General features: G+C 37.6%; 1 protein-coding gene across 1 annotated transcript; it reads left to right on the top strand.

Annotated features, from left to right (window-relative positions):
- The first annotated feature begins 4,892 nt into the window (after positions 1–4,892).
- Positions 4,893–19,106, top strand: LOC306994947 (arrestin domain-containing protein 3-like). The gene is made up of 7 exons (XM_079605986.1): positions 4,893–5,449; positions 5,594–5,635; positions 5,734–5,794; positions 16,205–16,352; positions 16,546–16,642; positions 17,015–17,271; positions 17,753–19,106. The coding sequence occupies exons 1-7, from the start codon at positions 5,191–5,193 to the stop codon at positions 18,098–18,100; spliced, it is 1,212 nt and encodes a 403-aa protein (XP_079462112.1). The 5' UTR covers positions 4,893–5,190; the 3' UTR covers positions 18,101–19,106.
- Positions 19,107–22,711: the final 3,605 nt, after the last annotated feature.

Genomic DNA, 22,711 nt, shown 5'->3' with positions numbered 1-22,711 from the left:
AATGGCGGCTCCCGCGGAGGCTTCAGTTTCCGGCGGATGGATTACCCCCTTGATTAGACAGGACTGTTAAGCCGCCTTTCCACTGCACACGACTTTACGACAGCCGTCGGCCTGGAAGTCATTAATTTCCAATGGAGATTCGTACGGGAGCTGCGGGAAGTTCCGATCATATGCGTATGCGGAAAATTCGGATCCGTTTTGAGCTTTGGATCCGTTGAAATATCTGAACTTCTGCGGCTAGACGTATGTGACTGGTCGACCGGATGTGATGTATTCGAATCAAAACTATGAGCGCGAGGCTAGAATTACCAATATTTTAACTCTTTAATGTTATTCTGTAAATGCTATTTCTGTAAAATGTCGCTTATTAATAATTATGGCAGTAAAAAATATTTTATATTCATTCAAATTGCTTCACAACCAATTTCAAAGATCCGTGCAACTGACACTAGGGGGCGAAATGCGACAATCATATGCTAATGTCGTGTGCAGTGGAAAGGCGGCTTCAGAACTGCTTCAGACAGATCGTAAACTAATGAACACGGAGAATGCGAGCACTGTAATCTCAGGCTATGGCGTTCTCAGCGCTGTCAAAATAAAGGTCCGCCGTGCCGTCAAAATAAAAGTCACAACAACAAGCGCAGCTTACGTCACTTTCCTACTGGTGGTTCGAACCAGGTGCGAACCCAGAAAACGTTCTTGGGGGTACCATTAATTCTCGGAGAACCACCCTGGTGGTTAGTTCCTAGAACTCATTTCCTAGAACTATCCGGTGCAAAAGCATCCATGCATTTTGGACAGGAAGAGCTAAATAAACTTATCACTGCATCTAAACCAACAACATGTTTATTAGATCCAATACCCACTAAACTACTGAAAGAAGTGTTGCCTGTAGTGGAAGAGCCTCTTCTCAATATTATTAACTCGTCTCTATCTTTAGGACATGTTCCAAAAATATTCAAGCTGGCAGTTATAAAACCTCTTATTAAGAAACCACAATTAGATCCAAATAACCTAGCAAATTACAGACCCATTTCAAATCTTCCATTTATGTCTAAAATACTAGAAAAAGTTGTGTCCGCTCAACTGTGCTCTTTCTTGCAAGAAAACGATATCTATGAAAAGTTTCAGTCTGGATTCAGGCCACGTCATAGCACAGAAACTGCACTGGTTAAAATTACAAATGATTTACTTTTAGCTTCTGACCAAGGCTGTATCTCAATACTAGTTTTACTCGATCTTAGTGCTGCGTTTGACACTATAGATCATAAAATACTCTTAGATCGACTTCAAAATTACACTGGTGTTCAGGGACAGGCATTAAGCTGGTTTAGATCGTACCTATCAGACCGTTACCATTTTGTCCATTTAAATGGGGAAAAATCAAAGATAACGTCAGTAAATTATGGAGTGCCGCAGGGATCTGTATTAGGCCCCCTGCTATTCTCAATTTATATGCTGCCACTTGGTAATATTATAAGAAAACATGGAATAAGTTTCCACTGTTATGCTGATGACACTCAATTATATATTTCATCACAACCAGATGATAACACTAAATTATCTAAAATGACAGAGTGCGTTAAAGATATAAAATATTGGATGACGTGTAATTTTCTTCTATTAAATTCAGATAAAACGGAGGTATTACTGATTGGTCCAAAAAACTGCCCACAAAACCTCTTACAATACAACCTTAATCTAGATGGACGTCTTACTTTATCCTCTACAGTAAAAGATCTGGGTGTTATACTAGACCGCAACTTGTCTTTTGAAAATCATATTTCAAATGTCACAAGAACAGCCTTTTTCCACCGTAGAAACATTGCTAAGCTACGTAATATGCTATCAGTTTCTGATGCAGAAAAGTTAGTTCATGCATTCATGACCTCGAGACTAGATTACTGTAATGCTTTATTAGCTGGTTGTCCTGCATCCTCCGTAAACAAGCTACAGTTAGTCCAAAATGCAGCTGCTAGAGTTCTTACTAGGTCAAGAAAATATGATCATATAACACCAATTTTATCATCTCTACACTGGTTACCTATTAAGTTCCGTATCAATTACAAAGTATTGTTACTGACCTATAAAGCCCTAAATGGTTTAGCTCCTGTGTATTTAAGAGATCTTCTATCGCCATATAATCCATCGCGCTCTTTAAGATCGCTAAATTCGAGGCTTCTGGTCGTACCTAGGATAACTAAGTCCACTAAAGGAGGGAGGGCGTTTTCACATCTAGCTCCTAAACTCTGGAATAGCCTTCCTGATATTGTCCGAGGTTCAGACTCGCTCTCCCAGTTTAAAACTAGATTAAAGACGCATCTCTTTAGCCAAGCATTCACATGATGCATCTCATACCTTTTATACTACAGTTAAATCAGATCAAATGCATTCATATTATGAACAGCAGCTACGCTAATTATTTCCCATCTGCCTTTTTTTAACTCAAATAGAGTTCGTCAGCTCCAGTTATGTATCCAGCCTCTCATGGAGACTTCAGATGCCCCAACGCCTGTGATGAGACGACTCGACGCCTGTGAAGAGACGACCCAACGCCGGCGATATGTTATGCCCTAAATTTTATGATTAACTAACTGTATTTTTGTATGTATATTTTTGAAATGCATTTTCTGTAAAGCTGCTTTGAAACAATATGTATTGTGAAAAGCGCTATACAAATAAACTTGAATTGAATTGAATTGAATTTTGTATGTGCGGGGTGACAAGGCTAGGCCGCAAAGGAAGAACCCAAACTTGGTAAGCTCCACCCCCAAAAGCAAACCTGTGTTGTGGGCGGCAGAATTTATTTAGGGGCTTTCGCACATAGACAGTATATAAACTGGACACAGCGACCCCATAGGTTTCAACGGAGAAGTGAAGTCAATTAGAAGCACTCACTTCCTGATCTCCAGGCGAACTGCGCAGGCTCAAACTGAGCTTGACGACGTAGATGTGACGTGAGCGAACCTGTCTGACACCTGTAGGTCTTCTAGTAGCTGTGCCGAGAGAAATCTGAATCATTCCCTTCCGATTCTCGCAGAGACAGAGAGCGTGAGCATTAGCTGTCCATGAGCTAGCAGCGGGAGCAACTTTATCACTCTCTATGGGCTTCTCCCTTGACTTTATGCCTCCACGTCCTCCCGATTGCTTGCGAGCTTCTCTGCCTGTCTATACGGTAATTTCTCGACTTGTGCGACAGAGTCGCGCGGGTATGACGCAATCGTTAGCCTATTTTTACAAAAACTGCTTCTACGGGACCATAACGTATGGATACAAGGTAATGGAGCCTTTTATACATTTTCGTGTTTCTTTAGAAATAAACAATGGACAAACGGTCTTTAAACGCCTCAGATGTAAAGTTATTCGCTGCCAAAGTGACGCCAAAATGAATGGGAGTCAATGGAATGCTAACAGCAGGTGAGGGTCCGCTAGCCAATGGCGGTGCCCGGGGAAGCTTCAGTGTCTTCCGAAACACTGCCCCCCTGCTTTCGCACCGGAGGAAACTTTTCTAGAACTACTGGCGGAAGTACCCGGATTTTGGCTTCGCACCGCAGGAACTAGGAACTATTTTAGTTCTCAGGGAACTATCCTGGTGGTTACTGTAGTTCCTAGAACTAAGTTCCTAGAGCTATCCGGTGCGAAAGCCCCTTTTGTGATGCGTCCTTGAGATTAATTGTGACGAACCAATCACGATGTTGAATTTGCAACAGAGATGGGCCCATGATCTTCCCCAGGCGAAAAAGCTGAATTGATGTGTGTTGGGTTCAGGCATGTTTAGACACATTAATTCACAGATGGTCACACGCAGCATTGAGAGTAGCTTTTGAAATGGAACTACATGTGGACACTAAAATAAAGTGTTACCAATTCATCTTTAAATATATCCATATAGAAAACAGTTATTTTAAATTCATAATTTTTCACAATATAACTGTTTTACAGTATTTGTGATCCAATAAATTCAGTCTTGGTGAGCATAAAAGATGTCAACATGGCAAATAAACCAGAGCTTGTCAAGCAGTTATGTCAGTACAGTAAGCTTGTGTACTTGTGGATAGAGACATCTAGTGATAGAAACCAAACATTAGACTCAAATACCTAACAAGGGTTGAACTCTGATGGCATCTGATCTCTATTAGACCTCTATTAGAGTCAGTTTCAGATTCAATAGCTGATATACATTTTTTATGACAATTCTTTTCCAATTTTTTTCATGACAAAATTGTTATGTAAAGTTAAGGCTTAAACAGACCAAAAAACAAGAACACAAATGCAAAATGATGCCTGACGATTGTAAGCATGACAACATTGTCCAAAAAGGAAGCCAATGGCACCACCTAGAGTTCAAACTCATCCAATCTTAAAACCAGATTATACAGCACATAGGCACGTTTATCTGTATAGGAAATTTCATTCACAACTGCGATTCAAATTCCTAAATAAATAAGGATGAAAAATAAAGAAGAAATGTAAATTAAAAAAAATATATAAACATTTTATTTTAAACGTACTCAAAACAAACAAATAAATATTTTCCAAATATTGTGTGTGTGTGGGGGGGGGGGGGGGGGGGGGAATAAATAAGAAAAATACTCACTTTATTTAGAAATGAGCTAGGGGTGAAATCATAAGAATCATTAAAGTAGAAGAACAAAGTTTCTATACATTATTTTAAGAACTTTTTTTAAAATTCAATGTAAACAATTAGGCTACCCTGTTGTTGCTGATAAAGAAATGCCTTTATTGTTATTAATATTGTTGTTGTTGTTGTTTATATTATTATTGTTAATAGTAATATTATAAACAATACACCAATAAAAGATTGTAGAGCAAATTTATTAACAGTAGCCTAGTTGGCAGTTTTTATTTTGAAAAAAAAAAAAAAAAACGGAAGTGATGTTGTCGCTGCTAGGCTGGCAAAAATGCAGACAAGGCTGAACATAACGAAACATAGTCGGATAGTAGGCGGTATGTGCTTAAGGTGCGGAATACGCCAGAATTCCAAAAAAGAAGATGGATATAAATCGTCTGCTTTGGAATTCTGGTGTATAGTAGATGTTATTATGCAAATCTTAAAGCTAACCAGGCAATAAGAAGAAGTGTCACGCCCTCAACCCGTACTGTAAGAAGAATACGAGAACGAGAAGACGACACCGCGTGCTGTGTGTACATACAGTACATAATAATACAATGTCAAGATCCATCAAAGAGCTTATTCTCCATTATGACCCCATTAATGAAAGCAATATTTTTACTAGTGGGGACATTGTGGAGGGGCGAGTTGTTTTGGAAGTGACCAAAGAAATAAAAGTGAATACGTTTTTTGTGAAGTTCACGGGAGATGCGAACGTACACTGGACTGAAAAATCAGGCGATGACGAAACAACCTACAGCGACCATGAGAGATACTTCAAACTAAAGCAATACTTCATTCAAGAGAGCAACAAAGGTAAGTTGAACATTAAATATTAAATTATTATTATATGTAACTTAGTAGTAGTAGGCTACTTGTGGTATGTGCATCATTTGGTTAACAAAAAAATAAAGATTGGGAAATAATCTGACTTCTTATATGTTACTGTGATGTCTAAAGGACAGAGTGAAAAGAATACCACTCTTGTAAGTGGAGAGACTTGTAAGTGATGAGTTTTCATACCTTGCACTAATAAATAAATTACATAAAACTAAAACACAACTCTCTTTTAATCCATTAACATGCCTTATGTTTCACAGATGGACCAGTGATTAGACCAGGAAGTCATGTTTTTCCATTCAGATTTCAGCTGCCTCAACAGTGAGTGATACAACACAATCTGTACTTCAATGGTAGTTGTTCTTTATTGTGTAAATATGTGATCGTGAACAGTTAAAAATAATAGCCGATAAACACAATATAAAGAAGAACATAAAGAATATAAATGTGAAGGAGCTGGAGCTCCATTGGAGCTGGGGAATCCACAGTGGACCTTACTATGGGTATTGTGAGAGGACCGATATCAGATGGGTGTGGCTATCCTATGGCATAAGAAGCTGGACTCAGTGATAAATGTCATCAGGACTGGAGTTGACTGGTGCATTGCGGTACAATTGAAGTTAAAAAATAGAGAACTTACTATTCTCAATGTATATTTACCTTGTGAGTGTTCACTGAATGAAGATTTATATTTGAATAGGCTTGCCTTTATAAATCCTTTATCCATGAGAATCACTACACAAGTGTTTGTGTTGTAGGGGATATGAGCGCAGACCTTACAGTCTCTGTTTGCTAGACATTTACTACAGTTTTGTGAGGATAATAACCTCATATTGTCCAGCCAACTGCTTCTTCAAGCAGATAGCTATTCTTATGTAAGTTGTTGTGGCAAAACAATATTTAACAAACTCAGCATTCCCAGGCAAAAGAGACGTCAATATTCAAATTGTATTTAAAAGAAAATATACATTTATTCTGCAGAATAGTTCCCAGTCTAGCCACACAGGCCAGCTGCAGGGTGAGGGTGAAAACCCACCAACCCTAACAGCCCAGTCTGCAGGCAGAGTGAGACCAAGATAGGTGTTCTTTCTGGAGTCTTATAATGTTCTCATCAAAGCATTCTTTAAAACACCCACCCCAGGGGGCAGGAACTGAGAACCCCCCCATGGTGGCCTCAACCCCTCCCTAGCCCGGAGTCCTCTCAGTGTCACACCCTGTATCAACGTTACAACAGGAGAATTCCAAATACAGAACACGTGGCATTCCTATATTATCATTGAGAAAACAAAATAAGAAATAAAAGATTAAAAACTGCCACTACAAAGTGAAGCTTTGTTTGTACACAACATCATGGCTTGACCACTGCATTACCACTTCTGATGCCCATACAATTCTGCAATATATAGAAATTAAATAGGCTATGGGATATCCATGACAGATCGTGTGCCGTTTGCTATGAAGCTTGATGTGGAAAGTCTTCCTGAGTTGACTCAGGGGGTGAATGATGGCTGCAAGTCTAAATTGGATTGGGCCAAATTCACAAAAGAAGATCTCTTGACATACATGAAAACTGAGGATCTTCTGAGTAATATTTGTTTATGTGCAAATGTGCTATTTATTTTATGCAACAGCTTGTGAGTTACAGTTTTGACACAATATTGATTTCCTTTATTTCGTCAACGTAAATTTCTAAATGAAACCACAGCAGAATCGAGTCTCCATGCCACAGTCATGCGTTTTGAACAAATCAGATTTGTTCCTGAATGAATCAGCCGTTTTAACGAATCGGTTGAATGAATGACTCATTCATTAAAACCTACTGGAGGTTTTAGTTTAATTTTTAAAGTACCATTTAATTAAAGGTAAAATTAGAAAGCATTTAATATTTAAATATTGAATAAAAAAATTATCATAGCAATATTTATGCAATTGTAAATATTAATGCCACTTCTGATGCTGCTTCTGTATCACCTCTCTCACTGTAAAGATGGGTTTTGTTAATAATGATTTAATTTGATTGGGAACTTCCCTATACTGTTATTATTCCAATTGAATATAATTTGAAAGTTAGAATTTGACATATAAGGCTAGGGCTGTGCGATATAGCTAAAAAAATTATCACGATATAATGTTTCATATCGTTCAGTATCGATAATTATTGACATTTTTACAACCTTTTTTTTTAAAGACAATTAGAAAAGTTTGAATTTAAACCACTGTTTTTATTTTGTTTATCAACATCATTAAGGCAAACAACAAATTATATTAGTTTTCAAAAACAAAGCAGTCAAAAACAAAATAAAATGTAAATAAAAATAGCTTCTTTATGTCTTGTATTAAGATTTTAAAAAAGTAAGTGTTAAAGAAACTCCTGAACTTAAAATGTTACAAAATGTGTGTGAAAGTGTAAAATTAATGTAGAACAATTAAGGCAAACTTTGAGGTATCAACATCTGAAATAAGTAGGGGTGTATTGCGTATATTAAACGGTTACTCCATAAAAATATTAATATTTATTTTATTCATAAAATAAACACCAGCAACAAAAAATATAGCGTTATAACTGTGCGTTCACACCAAACGCGAATAAAGCGTCAAATTCGCGTCTAGTTTGACACTTGAACATTTTGAATGCATTCGCGCGTCCAAAGCGAAATGGACATGCGTAAAAAGCAAGCATTTGAAGCAATAATTGACACGCGTCCGAGGCGAAATCCGCTTCTTCTGGGAGAGGCAAGTGCTAGGCGGTGGTCTGTTTGCAGTACTACTGTTATTGTGTCACGAAATGTAGTTTTAAGAGTTGTTCAGTCGAGTTGTAGTTGTTTAAAGGTCAAATCTGTGGTTTATTTATAAAGATAGCACCTATTTAAAAAATGTGATCTGACGTTTCCGAGTTGTGAGATCCAGGCGATCACCGGGCGCTCTATGGAAGTAAAATAATGACAAATGTTTTTGAAATAAAAAAGCCTGTTGAATTGCACTACTTGAAAAAAATATGCATTACATTAACCATGCTTGCATTTTAATGCATTGTATTTTTAGGGCTTGCATTTTTATGGGCTGAAATTCAACATGGTTGTATATTTAAGCTGTGGATATTTAAATTCAAAACATTTCAAACACATTTTCATTCATAAAAAATCAATAATCCATTTTCACCTTTCATATTTCACTTCCAAAATATTCAAACTGTTTAAAAATACAACCTATAATATTCAACAGGCAATTTTCGGTCCACTTTATTTCGCTTTACAAATTCGCTTCCACAAATTCAGTGGTTCAAATTCGACAGTAAATTCAACATTGACATCCAGGAACTGCAGGAAAAGCAGTAGATTACCGAGCATAATCTCCATCTGCTGTTAATCGATCTCACCAGCAAGGAGTGCAAGCGCGTGTTGTAGGCATGTGCCGGTATCACTTTTTCATGCTGCGATTAATTGAGAGAGCATTTATCACGGTATACGGTATTATCACGATATTGTAATTTTACAAGAGAAACAGGTTAAAAAAAGAAACAAACTTCAGTTTTGTCCTTTTAGTAACTTTAATAACTTTTTAATGAACTAAAAGTAACTCAAACATTTAAATACAAATAAATACAAATAAAACAATATAAAATATAAAAGTAAACTGAACAATTATATCCTTTATCTCCCTGAATTGCAGTGGATGGTTGTCACGAATATGAGCGAACATGTTAGACGTGTTCCCTTGTTTTGCAGCCACTTTCCGTCCACATGTCTTACACAAAGGGAAACTGTCTTCGATCAGCAATCCCTCTGCATTTTTTTGGAACCCAAAATATTTCCAAACATCTGACTTTACCCTTTTTGAAGGGGGATAAATTGTCGGCAGCGTTCCTCCTTCCGCCATTCTTCTTCTTCATGTGAGAATTTGAATGCGGCGTCAGTGGCCGTGGCGCGCACTGCGTGCAGTGTGATTCTACATGTGACGTGAACACTGTTTACATCCGGGTGCGCTCACGTGTTCTGCGCAGCATATACGCAGTGTTTGTTCAAGCGGTTGATGGAAAATAAGCTATAATGCAGGTTCTAAAAATAAAAATTCGGATCTATTATTTTTTACGGTATTTTGAAGTGCCCACGATAACAATATCGTGTATATTCATTATCGTGATTTATCGAATTACCGAAAATCGGCACATGTCTAGCGTGTTGTTGAGGACCAGAGCAACAGTTAGAGCCATTCATTCATTCATTAACACTGATTTATAGAAATGTAAGTGTATTTGTGATTATTATGAGGGCTGTTTTTATGTTTAATTCAGTGTCTTCACAGTCCCTGTGTAGCCTACATGCATCTTTGTTACAAATGTTACATTTGAGGTAGACATATATTTCTCTTGGTTGTTTAGTTGCCTTAACTTTATATCGTGGCGATGTGCTACAGTATTAGGGTTTCCCTCAATAATTCAGGATTGCTGGACATTAAACGCTTAACGTAGCTTAACTACAGTGATATAAAAGACCAAACTCGCACCTTATTGAGAAGGCTGTACTAAAGCTACAGGCAAGCAGACTCAGAATATAAACTTAACGTGCAAGCAAAGTTTCACGCTAAGCGTTTCCCAGTTATATTTGGTTATAACGTTGGCTTGACGTTGGACATTCGCACATTTAGGGACCGTCTCTAAAGTTGCATACGATATTAGGCTACACACGTTTCTAACTTGAATAGCAAACTTCTATTTATGAATAAATATAAAACATGTAAAAGGTGTGCATCACGTCTGACACCTACATGAACACTTACAGTTGTTTTTATGACTGCAAGTCATTCTCTTCCAATGCTATTGAAGTTAGAAACGGAATGTCGTATGTCACTTTAGAGACGGTCCCTAAATGTGCGAATGTCCAATGTCAAGCCAACTTTATAGCCAGTATATCACTGGGAAACGCGTGAAACTTTGTGTGTTAAGTTCATATTCTGAGTCCATCTGCTTGCCTGGTCATATAGTACAGCCTTCTCAATAAGGTGCGAGTTTGGTCTTTTATAATGTCACTGTATTAGTCCATTAAGATACGTTAAGCGTTTTATATGTCCAGCAAGCCTGAATTATTGAGGGAAACCCGCGCAGCACATCACCGCGATATAAAGTTAAGGTAACTAAAGTTGAACAACCAAGAGAAATATGTCTACCTCAAATGTAACATAACATCAGCATCGGGGGAATAACATTATTATCTTGTTCACGGTAGAGAAAGATGCATGTAGGCTACACAGGGACTGTGAAGACACTGAAATAAACATAAAAGCAGCCCTCATAATAATCACAAATACACTTACATTTCTATAAATCAGTTTTTATGAATGAATTAATGGCTTGCTCTAACTGTTGCTCTGGTCCTCATCAACAACACGCGCTTGCACTCCTTGCTGGTGAGATCGATTAACAGCAGATGGAGATTATGCTCGGTAATCTACTGCTTTTCCTGCAGTTCCTGGATGTCAATGTTGAATTTACTGTCGAATTTGAACCACTGAATTTGTGGAAGCGAATTTGTAAAGCGAAATAAAGTGGACTGAAAATTGCCTGTTGAATATTATAGGTTGTATTTTTAAACAGTTTGAATATTTTGAAAGTGAAATATGAAAGGTGAAAATGGATTATTGATTTTTTGTGAATGAAAATGTGTTTGAAATGTTTTGAATTTAAATATTCACAGCTTAAATATACAACCATGTTGAATTTCAGCCCATAAAAATGCAAGCCCTAAAAATACAATGCATTAAAATGCAAGCATGGTTAATGCAATACATATTTTTTTCAAGTAGTGCAATTCAACAGGCTTTTTTATTTCAAAAACATTTGTCATTATTTTACTTCCATAGCGCTCAGCGCTCATGTAACCCGCCTGAAACAGCCTTACCTCGCCTAGTCCTCCTGACGTTTGCCGCTGGTAAACGACAAATGTTTAAATGAACAATCTATAGCTTCGGTTCTATTATATGAAACATATAATTTAAAATACATTAATGACTCGTTATAATTTAGGTCAAACGACTTATTTAATTATGTGAGTTTTTCTTCATCTCATTCAGAAATGTAGCCTATGACTGCAAGTGTTCAGTGTCATATTCATAATTAACATCTGAACAATGTCATTCCTTCTTTCACGCGGGCATTTAGTCATTACAAAATAATTTATTGAGGTCAAACATTTAAAATGACATTATAATCTGAAAAGCGGGCCTGCCCCCATTTATCACGTCACTTCACCACGTGACAGCAGCAAGCAGGCTCCGATTGGTTAACGCGGCGCGAATTGACGCAGAAGTTCAGATTTTTCAACTCAGGCGGCAGACGTGAATTCGCGTCAAACGCGTAAATGCACAAAAAGCACTACATAAAATAATTTGCGCTTAACGCGCCAGGCGCTCAATTCGCGTGAATGAGGCGTATTCGCATCTACCGCGCCGCACTCTACGCCTCATTCGCGCCGCAGGATTTTTTTTTGCGCGCGTAACGCGTCTTTGCATTGACTTAACATTGAAATCACGCATGCCTGGCGCGCTATTCGCGTCCGGTGTGAACTCACCATAACACATGTATTCCTCCGCCAAGCAATGTAGTTCCAAAGAGGTTGGCAAGCAACACATGCAGCAACAAAGAATCACAAACGGCAGTTGCGCAGTAATACGGTCACAGGTGTGTCACGGTTGGTTGAAGCAGAGGAGGAAGCAGGATCCACGTGCACCTCTTTATTTAAATAAACTCAAAACTACACAAATACAGACTCAGGAATAAGACTCAGGAACAGAAGAACCAACGTAAAGAACTGGCAAAGACTGAAACTAGACACAGGGCTTAAATACAGAGGCAGACAAGCTTAACAAGAGTGGCTGATAGGAAACACCTGAGGAGACTAATAAACATTAAACATAACAGGGAGCTGCTAAACATGGAACAAGACGGGAACACGGACTAGAATCATGACAGAACCCCCCACTTAACAGTCCAGGAGGGTGGTGAAGCAGAGGCAGTCTTGGAGGAGGGATGGAGGGCCAGGTCCAAGGAGCAGGCTGTGCAGGCGACCAGGGCGGAGCAGGCGACCAGGGCGGAGCAGGCTGTGCAGGGGGCCTGGGGGGGACCAGACAGTTCAGGAGACCAGGGTAGATCCGACTGTTCATCTTGTCCAGAGATACAGGCGTAGAGTCGGCCATCTTGTCTGAAGACACATGCATGGAGGCGGCACTCCTGTCTAAAGACACAGATGTAGAGTCGGCCATCTTGTCCGATGACACAGGCTTATACTGCGTTCCAAAATTGTCATGCCCTTCACTGGCTAACTTCCCTCCGTCTCTTTCACTCGGATGTACGTCATTGCTTACGTTGCACGAGTGCCCACTTCTGGCGGAAACTGCAATGGGCTAAATTGGAACGTCCTAAGCCCTTGATCACTTGGAATCAGCTATGGGGTTGATATATTATTATTATTATTTTAAATCCCTTTAAGAATTTGTTTAATGCAGCATCCAAATGTATAGGTGTGTTTGGGTTGTTTTAAAATATATATATAATTAATATATCATAGTTGTTTGTTGTAGGGGTGATTAGATGAGATCTGTGGTGATGCCACAATCGTACTGCATGGTGGGACATATAGGTGCCTGAAGTGTACATATGAAGTAGACTCGAGGGAACGAGGGTCTGTCCATATAAACTTCCCTCGTCCACTTCACAAAGTGGAACACACTTCAAAATGGCAGCAGGGATTCCCCTAAGGGGAAGTGCTTAAGGAAGTTCGCAAGTGCGTGTCTAAAAGTGGGCTGGAACGCCGCAATAGACACAGGTGTAGAGGCGGCCATCTTGTTCGAAGACACAGGCGTCTTGGTGGCCATCTTGTCTGAAGACACAGGCGTGGTGACGGCCATCTTGTTTGAAGACGAAGGCTCAGGCGTGGCAGGCATGACGTGAAGAAGCTCTGGAAAGGTGGTCTCGGCGGGACGAGCCTCCGGAAGGGTGGTCTCGGCGGGACGAGCCTCTGGACTGGCGGCCATGACGGGGTGGATCCGATGAGGCTCTGGCGTGACTGTGCTGGCGAGCGGTGTGAGTACTGGAGTTGCCAACATCAAAGTGGGCACGACATGAACCGGCCCAGGGGATACTGTGAGCTTGTGGGGTTCCTCATCTGCAAAGCCCACAGTAAATAAAAGGGCAAAGCCAATATATTGCACTAGAGTGTAGTGAGGGGTATCGTCAGGCATGAGGAAATGAAGAAACTTGGCCAAACATGTCCTTTAAGACAGCATCATTAAAGTCCACCCCATGGCAAAGCTCACAAAACTCGAGGCGGAAGAGACAATCTGCTGGATCCATGTTATGGTCAGTTCTGTCACGGTTGGTTGAAGCAGAGGAGGAAGCAGGATCCACATGCAGCATTCTTTATTTAAAGAAACTAAAAACTACACAAATATAGACTCAGGAACAGAACAAACAACGTTCAGAACTGACAAAGACTGAAACTAGACACTGGGCTTAAATAGAGAGGCAGACAAGCTAAACAAGATAACAAGAGGGTGTGGCTAATAGGAAACACCTGAGGAGACTAATACACATTAAATATAACAGGATGCTGCTAAACATGGAACAAGACTGGAACACAGACTAGAATCGTGACAAGGTGTATGTTTGTTGAGTAATTTACAACAGCTTCGAACGCGGCTCAACCAATCAGAATCAAGGACCGGAACTATCCGTTTTATAATATTTAATTATTGTTATCAACAATACTTTGAACATATTGAGATATTATGTTTTGTCATTGCACACCTCGAATGTACGGTATTCATTTTTACTTAAAACGCCTTAAATTTTACATTTAAAAAAGTGCAGCAATCCTGCATATTCTCCCATATTTTAATATTTTTAATCAAGTAGGCCTAATGGTTCATGAAAAAGAAAACCAGTGTTAAATAAATATTAAAAGCAGAAATGAGAAAGCTACAAACTGCATCTCTGGTTCAAACCCACTCTCTCTCGTACACTGTACCAGCCCTCTCTCCTAATTGGATTTTGTCCAGATTGGTTTTTATTTGATACAAAATAAAAGGTTCTTGGAAAAAGTCCTTGAATCTGGCATTCATGAAAGTTTGGGAACCCTGTAAATAGAATTGAAAGCCAAAATATTAAATATATGGATGTATATTGAATCTAATCCACTATTTTGTAGAGGGGGTTAAAATGACAATATTCACCTAAGATTTTGAGCCAGATTACAGGGGGTAAAAATGACTTTAGAAAAGGGCGTCATCATAATTATTTTTTTACAAAGAGATTGGTAGATCTATTAGTTAAATATGTTCCAGCTTGTTACATTATATGTCAATTATATGTCAAAAAATGGGGAAAAGCTCTTGTGTTTTTTGCCCCAAGTTTGCATGCCTGTAACTCAAGAAGTTTTAAAGATTTCTCAATATCCTTTTATATTTAGTTGTTTAACAAACATTTATTTTGGTATCTTCATTTTAAAGGCCCCATATGGCACAATCCCAGAGATATGGAGATCTAAATGTGGCTCCGTGACTAAATTGGTTAATTGTGCAAATTTTTTGTAAATCAACTTTGCATACAGCTGATACTTTTTTCTTTTAAAGAGGAATATCTGAACAACCAATAATGTTGAAACTAGAAATGTATCTCATTTGTTCCATCAACACAATTGCTTGGAATACCTGAGTGCCAAAAATCCACTGAAATGGTGGAAAGTTGAGGCACATTAACTTGCTCTCAAAAGTGTATTTTTGAGAATCTATATTTGAATCAGTTTCAGGGATATTTGGAAGATGGGATTTTGTTCATTTTAACAGCTTCTGAAACTACCAAGAGTTTAAATATGCAGTATTGTGTAACTACACGTTACCACATTGACATTCCAATATATTTGGGATTGAACCATATAATACCTTAAAAATTAAGATACCATTGCTTCGGAAAAAGTAATTGTATGGCACTCTAAACAGGTATGTTCTATGTAATTATGTTGAAACGAGATGCATTTCTAGTTTCAACATTATTTGTTGTTCAGATAATCCTCTTTAAAAGGAAAAAGTATCAGCTGTATGCAAAAAAATCCACATTTGGTTTTCGACCACTAAAAATGTGTACACTTGACCAATTTTCTCATGGAACCACATTAAGATCCCCATATCTCTGGGATTGAACCATATAGGGCCTTTAAAATGAAAATACCAACAGAAAAGTTAGAAAGGAATCAGAAGGATATTATATGTAATACGAGTTACAGGCATGCAAACTTGTACAAAAACACAAGAAGTGCCTTTTCCCATTTTTGAACTGTCACTGTTGGTATATAATATCACAAAAATTGCTACAGTTAACAGATTTTACAAATAGATCTACCAATCTCTGTGTCGAAAAAAAAAAAAATGCCGGGAACCTCTGGTTGAGTTGACATCGAGCAAAACTGACCCCTGCATCATCGTCATCTGAAAAAAGCAGATGTCAGTCATATTCAGGCTCATTATTCTAGAATATTTAATTTAATAATATTCTGGATATGTTAAGTGAAGTAAAAATAAATTGTAAAGTATATTATATGCAGGTATGTTAACAGTTTTTTGGAATAAATTAAAATTTATACAGTAGCAATTGCTTAAGTGCATATTGGACCATATTTCGCTCTATAATAATGCTTGTCAGTCTTTTCTGAAAACCAAAAGATGTTTATTTTACCTTAATTTCAGAAATATGCCTGCATCTTTTGAAGGACAACATGGCTCGGTTAAGTATGTGTTGATGGTAAAGCTGAAGAGGTCTTGGAAGCCAGCATCTTCTACATGTACGGAAATATCCTTTTTGCCCAAGAATGATGGGACCAATGATCATTTACTGGTATGAATTATACTACCATGTTTGACTCTTTGGCGTTCATCTTTTGATAAATACAGAGATTATGTAACTGCTTATATCAGAACTCATGTAATTTGTAATTTAAACCATTTACTTGTGACCTAGAGCTTATAGAAAATTGTATGTAATTTCAGTTTACTTCTTTTTTTTTTTCTTTTTTCTTTTACATATACAGCAACCACAATCTGGCACAAAAGACAAGAAGTTTAAACTTTTTGGCTCAGGAAAAATGTCAATGGCAGTAACAGCTGACAAAACTGGCTATATGCAAGGTGATAACCGATGTAGCTCTTAAGCAACTCAAGTCAAAGCTGCATAAACTGAAGCCTGTAATGCCAATGGCCGGGTCTCCATCAACATATTTTTATGCACATTTTGAGATATTGCATAAAAATCCTGGATGTAAACAGCAACATGCAAATAAAATGTATTCAACTTCCATTTCTATTGATATTTATCTCCAATTTCTCTGAATGTGACTACTTTGCTCTCCTAAACACGCTAAATGGAAACACTGCTTTATCTGCAAATAGGTTTTTACATAAATACAATTTGAAACTTGGATGGAAAACCCTGCCATTGTCATTTTGTATTTGTTTTCCATTGTTGATAAATGTTGTCTCTAATTCCTTACATTGCTGCAGGTGAAACAATCAGAGTTTCTGTTGATATTGACAACTCTTCATCTCGTGACGTCAAGCTAAAGTACAGCCTCATGCAGAAACAGACCTTCATTGCTGGCAGGAGCACTAAAAGAGAACTTAAGAATATAGTCAAAGAAACTAAAGATCACATCCCATCTGGAGAAAAGACAAAATCCGTAGTGGACATAAACCTTCCACGTGACCTGACTGCCACCATTGAAAACTGCAGAATTATAAAATTGCAGTACGAACTCAAGGTGCTATTTTATCTTCCTTAGTATTGCTATATTTAAAGTGACAATTCACCTCCAAAGTAAAATTGACTCACCTTCATGTCATTTTAAACCTGTTCAACTTTCTTTCCTTTTGTGGAACACTAAAGAAGATATTTTGAAACCGTTGAAATATTCTTCAAATTTTAGAATATCTTCTTTTGTATTCTGCAGAAGAAAGAATGTCATAAAGGTTTGAAACAACATAATGGGGAGTAAATGAAAGAATTTAAAGAAAAGGAAATGGAAGTAGTAACTATTCCTTTAATTGTCACAAATTTCTCAAATGCTATCTAATTTGTGTGGTAAAAGAGACGATAAAAACATTGATTTTACAGCATACAAGACTTTCTTACAAAGGGTAAAGCAAAAAATAAATAATTTGTTTTCTCTCCTTTGTAACTTTAACACATACCTGTAGTTTCACAGTTTGCTTGAACTATTTCTGTACACGGTTGTCTTTCAGGTCTATCTGGATGTGTCTTTTGCCTCAGATCCAGAAGTTATGTTCCCTGTGGTTATTCTTCCACCTGACCAGCAATGTCCTCCCTGGCAAGGCCCACCTGGGGTATTTCAGCCATATCCACCGCCTCAGCCTAACCTTGTGCCCTATCCTGGTGGACAACCACCGGCATATTCAGAACTTTACCCCAATCTGAATGACCCTTCAGCGCTGCCCTATCCAGGAGCTGCTGCAGGACATTTTTACCCAAATCCAAATGCCATGGTGCCTGTTTTCTGTCCGACTCCATCTGCACCAGTTTATGATCCAAATCAAAGCACTACAAAATCCTCTCCTAATGTGACTTATTAGTCTTCTTCACCAGAAAAACTTCTGACTGCCATTTCTGATGTCAATTATAACTTCAAAGTTTGATCTGCATGAATTCAAGCTTGGTGCCTATTATTGTGCCTCTTTAAACTCAGGACTGTTCTTCATTTTACAAGGAATGTACAGTATAAGCTTCAGTTTTTGAGATGTCAGGTTTATTTGGCCTTTGTAGCTCACTGTTCAGTTCCCTCTTTTCCATGTGCTCCAAAAACACAGGTCTAAAAACTTTGCTATCCTTTATTGCGGCGGCAGTGGCTCAGTGGTTCATGTAGATTGCCTACAAACCGGAAGGTTGGTGGTTCAATCCCCGGTTTCACTTGACCAAGTGTCGAGGTGTCTATGAGCAAGACACCTAACCCCAGCTGCTCCCGATGAGCTGGATGGCGCCTTGCATCCACACGCCGTCGGTGTGTGAATGGGTGAATGTGAGGAAAAATGTAAAGCGCTTTGGTGGCCATTGGGTCTGTGAAAACGCTATATAAATGCAGTCCAGTCCATTTACCATTGCAGTACAACATTTTTTTTTTAAATGTCTCTGTCTCTGACCACTGTTAGTATAGCAAGGAAGACAGAGTGGGCCTCTAATGCCGACAATGTCCACTTTTTATGCTCTGTCATCCCATTACTCATTACTTTATGCTTTTTTTCCAACAAATAGCATGTACAAGGGTAACTTTTATATTACATCAAAAGAACACCACATCTTTAACAATACAATAGAAATTACTCAAAAAAAAAAAAACACGAACACAGAGGGTACATATCTATATATTGTTGAATAAGCATAAATATACTTTGTATGAAAATGTTAAATGAAGAGCATATTGCAGTGGTTTCAATTGCTTTGTTATTTTTAGATTTTGACATCACATCTACAAATTTTTATCTCCTTAAGCACTATAAAATTCGGTTGTTTGACATTTGTGAATTTACATTTGTGAATATGAAATTTACATAAAAATGAAATAAAATGTATAATGAAACCAGCATTCTTTGAGCAATAGTCCTTAATACAATAACCTAATATCACATATTTAGAGGATAAGAGAAAAGTATTTAAAATATTATCAGCAATGAATCTCTCAACATCTTTCCAGAAACTCTGTGTATCTTGGCAGGACTAAAACATATGATAAAAGGTTTCAGTAGAACTTTCACAGAATGAACATTTTGTTTCTACCTTTTTTATAATTGCACATTAAAAGAAATTATACGCCACCCAGAGGAGAGAAAATATAGAGGGAGTATATTCCAAACACACCATGGGTTTTGAATATCGTCTAAGCCAGTTTATTTTAAAATTATATAGTCAATAAAATGTAGACCACCTTTATCATATTAATTTAATATTACTGATTTCTTAATGTAGTGAACTTTGTTTTTCCATACAAATTTACCTAACATGCTGTCAATTAACTTACATGTGTGTTTGTCAACATAAAGCGGGAAATGCCCTCTGCTTTAGTGAGGAGAACTCTGCCCTTGAGTGACAGATCTCTCAGCAACCAATGATTCAGGACCTTGCGTGTCTTTTTAATAATTGGGATAAAATTGGAGGGGCACCTAGTCTTGTTTTCTTTGATTATTTTACCTCCCAAATATGTGATGTTTTCTCTTATAGAGGTGTTACAAATTGAGGACTCCAAGCAGTTGCCAACCGGAAGCAGCTCGCATTTATTAATATTTAAGATGAAGACCCGAGGCTATGCAAAAGAGCTTAAGAGTTTCTAATGCTAGCTACAAGCTAATTGAGGGACATCCTTCAAAAACAAGGCGATGTCGTCGGCTAACTGACTTATTATCAGTTCAGTATCATTAATGGTGATTCCTTTTAAAGGGCTTTCTCTAATATGTACATTTAAAAGCTGTGTAGCTATCAGGAACAAATATGGAGATATTGGGCATCCCTGCCTGACTCCTCGATTCAGAGCAAATCTAGGAGAGGTGCCACTGCTGAATTTAATAGAGCTATTTCCATTAGTGTAAAGCATTTTGATAGATCTACAAAAAGACTCACCAAATCCCATCTTGTGAAGGGTTTGAAATAAAAACTCATGTTCTAGGGAATCGAAAGCTTTATAATATAGTCTAAAATATCCTAAACCAAACCTATATTAAAGATGTGCCTTTTTTGTAAGAAACCATGGACATTCATCAGACTGTTTAAAACACATTTCAGTCTTTTTGATAAAACCAAAGAAGTTATTTTAAAGTCATTATAGGCTACAAAATGTGCAGAGCGGTGGGTCAGCTCCTGCCAGCAGACTTACTACCAGAGATGGTCTTATATTAGGGAGATGAGAGGCATAAGCGCGTTCCTTAATTTAGCTTACTGCAGTTTTAAAGCCCGCATATCTGTTATAATAATATAATACATTGCTACGCCTATAAGCTATATGTGTCACGGCTCCACCAGATCTACAGACTCCATCCACTCGTTCACACTCCCCTGATTACCAATCACCACACCTGTACCTCGTCACCTGTTCACTATATACATTCACTTGCACCACTCTTCATTGTCTGATCTCATCTCTCCATGGACACACAGACTCTATCGATCCTTACCTGTTTCACTTTCCTGCCATCCTCGTCATCCGATCCCGTTCCCAGAACCTTCGGCCATCTTCAGGGACTCTCATCTGTGTTTACCACCAGCCTCGTTCCGATCTCCACCTGTAAAGGACAATTACTGTTATTCATCAGCATCTATCTTCATTGTGTTCAACTCACCATTTACATCTGCTGGTTTCCGTGCTTCTGTTCAAAATAAACTTCAGTATTATTTTACTCACCTGTCTGCTTCATCACTATCCGTGACAATATGTATATGGGACTGCAAGTTGACAAGTTATTGTATGCCTGTAGGGACTAATTACATGTTTGATTAGTGATATTAAAGTGTACTTTATTTGTGTTACAAGTACATTACAAATTCATTAAGAGTGTCTTCAAAACATACAAGCCATATACCATAAGTGTATTATATTTGAGTAAAAAGTATAGCCTATGCTCAGTATACATTTGGCTTAAATTCCAAATACTACAAATTGCACACTTTGTCTTCAATAACAAATGCACATTAATAAACCAATATTAGCTATACTGTGTACAATATACTATAATGTATTTTGAAAGTATTCAATGCATTTTTACAATGATCATTTTCATCACAGAAATATACCTAAAATATATATATTTTAAATGCAACAAAATTTTCACTTCAAGTATATTTTTCTAAAATATATATTTTTAAAAATGTGTGTTAAGTTGTATTGTGAAAATAGGTAAAAGCATGCTATAGCCTATACGTTTTAATATAATTAAAGATACAATTTTCTTGTTAATATATTTGCAATGTAGGCTATATAAAAAAGGGAATATATTTCAAATACAATAAAGTATACTTTTTTTCATTAGGGATTGTTTATTATTCTTAGCACCCCCTTTGAACTGGTAAGGGCATGACTAAGTCCACTGTCAAAACGGCAATCAAGTAATGAACCGATGACTTAACCCTCGAATGTAGCAACACATTGCAGAACATAACGCACAATTTAGCTGTCAAAATTGATTTATCGTTGATTCGAACCTTTTTAAGCAGCTGTCAGGGACGCGTAGCGTGCAGTCTGGACGATGTACGTCTGGTTAGGCCACATGACCATGGACAGGAGTCGTCCCATATTCAATTTCAATTCAAGTCATTCAACTGTGCTCTCAGAGCCATCGAGTCATCTCCCACATGTGTAATCCACGTTTTTAGAGTTGCTTAATAATATCTCACTTACAGTAGACACAATTTAGCCTAGCCTACAAGTTATTATCGCGCTAAATATGCCTACTGGTCGCTGATTGGCTAAAAGTGACTCTGCATGCATGCTAAAAGAAGATCTGGGCTAGCTGATTTACTGGGAGAAACATTTTCTACCACAGCCCCACAAAAGTCAGCATTTTCCCAAGCTGAAGAGAATAGAATAGATACCAGGAGGAATTCTCCACTGCCACTAGAAGAAAACCCCCTCAACTGGTGGAAAGTTCATGAGACAATGTATCTTTACCTAGCCAAACTCGCTAAAACACATTTTAATTCATTAAAATTAGGCTATAGCCTATGTATTTTTTTAACCATCATTCATTAAAAAGCGTTATAACATCATCATTAGGCATAGGCACACAGTAGTTAACAGTGACACAACACTTTATTTTATTTTTTTAATTAAACATAACACAATATGTAGCCTATACTTAAATTAATCATTTTGTCTAATGATAAATGAATAAATGAGTCCTGCCTGTTGTGACATTACCATCTGCCTTTCCTTATAAAATAACCTTTTTTTATAGTAAATGTATACATATCACTCCCAACAAAATTATTGTTTAGCATAAAACATGATGAAGTTTACAGGCTGTCGATTACTTACCCTCTTCCGCTCTACTTGCCCGTGGGCTAGAGCTACGTCATTCTATTTACACTTAATTGTTTAAGGTTTCTGGAGATACTATTGTTAGTATTTGGAGTAGGCTATATTAATTTTGAGTGATTTGAGAAAGTGTTTTGTGTGATTGCTTGTTTGTGTAAAGTATTGAAGA

Source organism: Phoxinus phoxinus (assembly GCF_949152265.1).
Source record: "Phoxinus phoxinus genome assembly, chromosome: 3".
NCBI classification, from domain to species: domain Eukaryota; kingdom Metazoa; phylum Chordata; class Actinopteri; order Cypriniformes; family Leuciscidae; genus Phoxinus; species Phoxinus phoxinus.
Note: the sequence above shows the minus strand (reverse complement) of the source record. Positions and strands in the feature narration are given on the sequence as shown.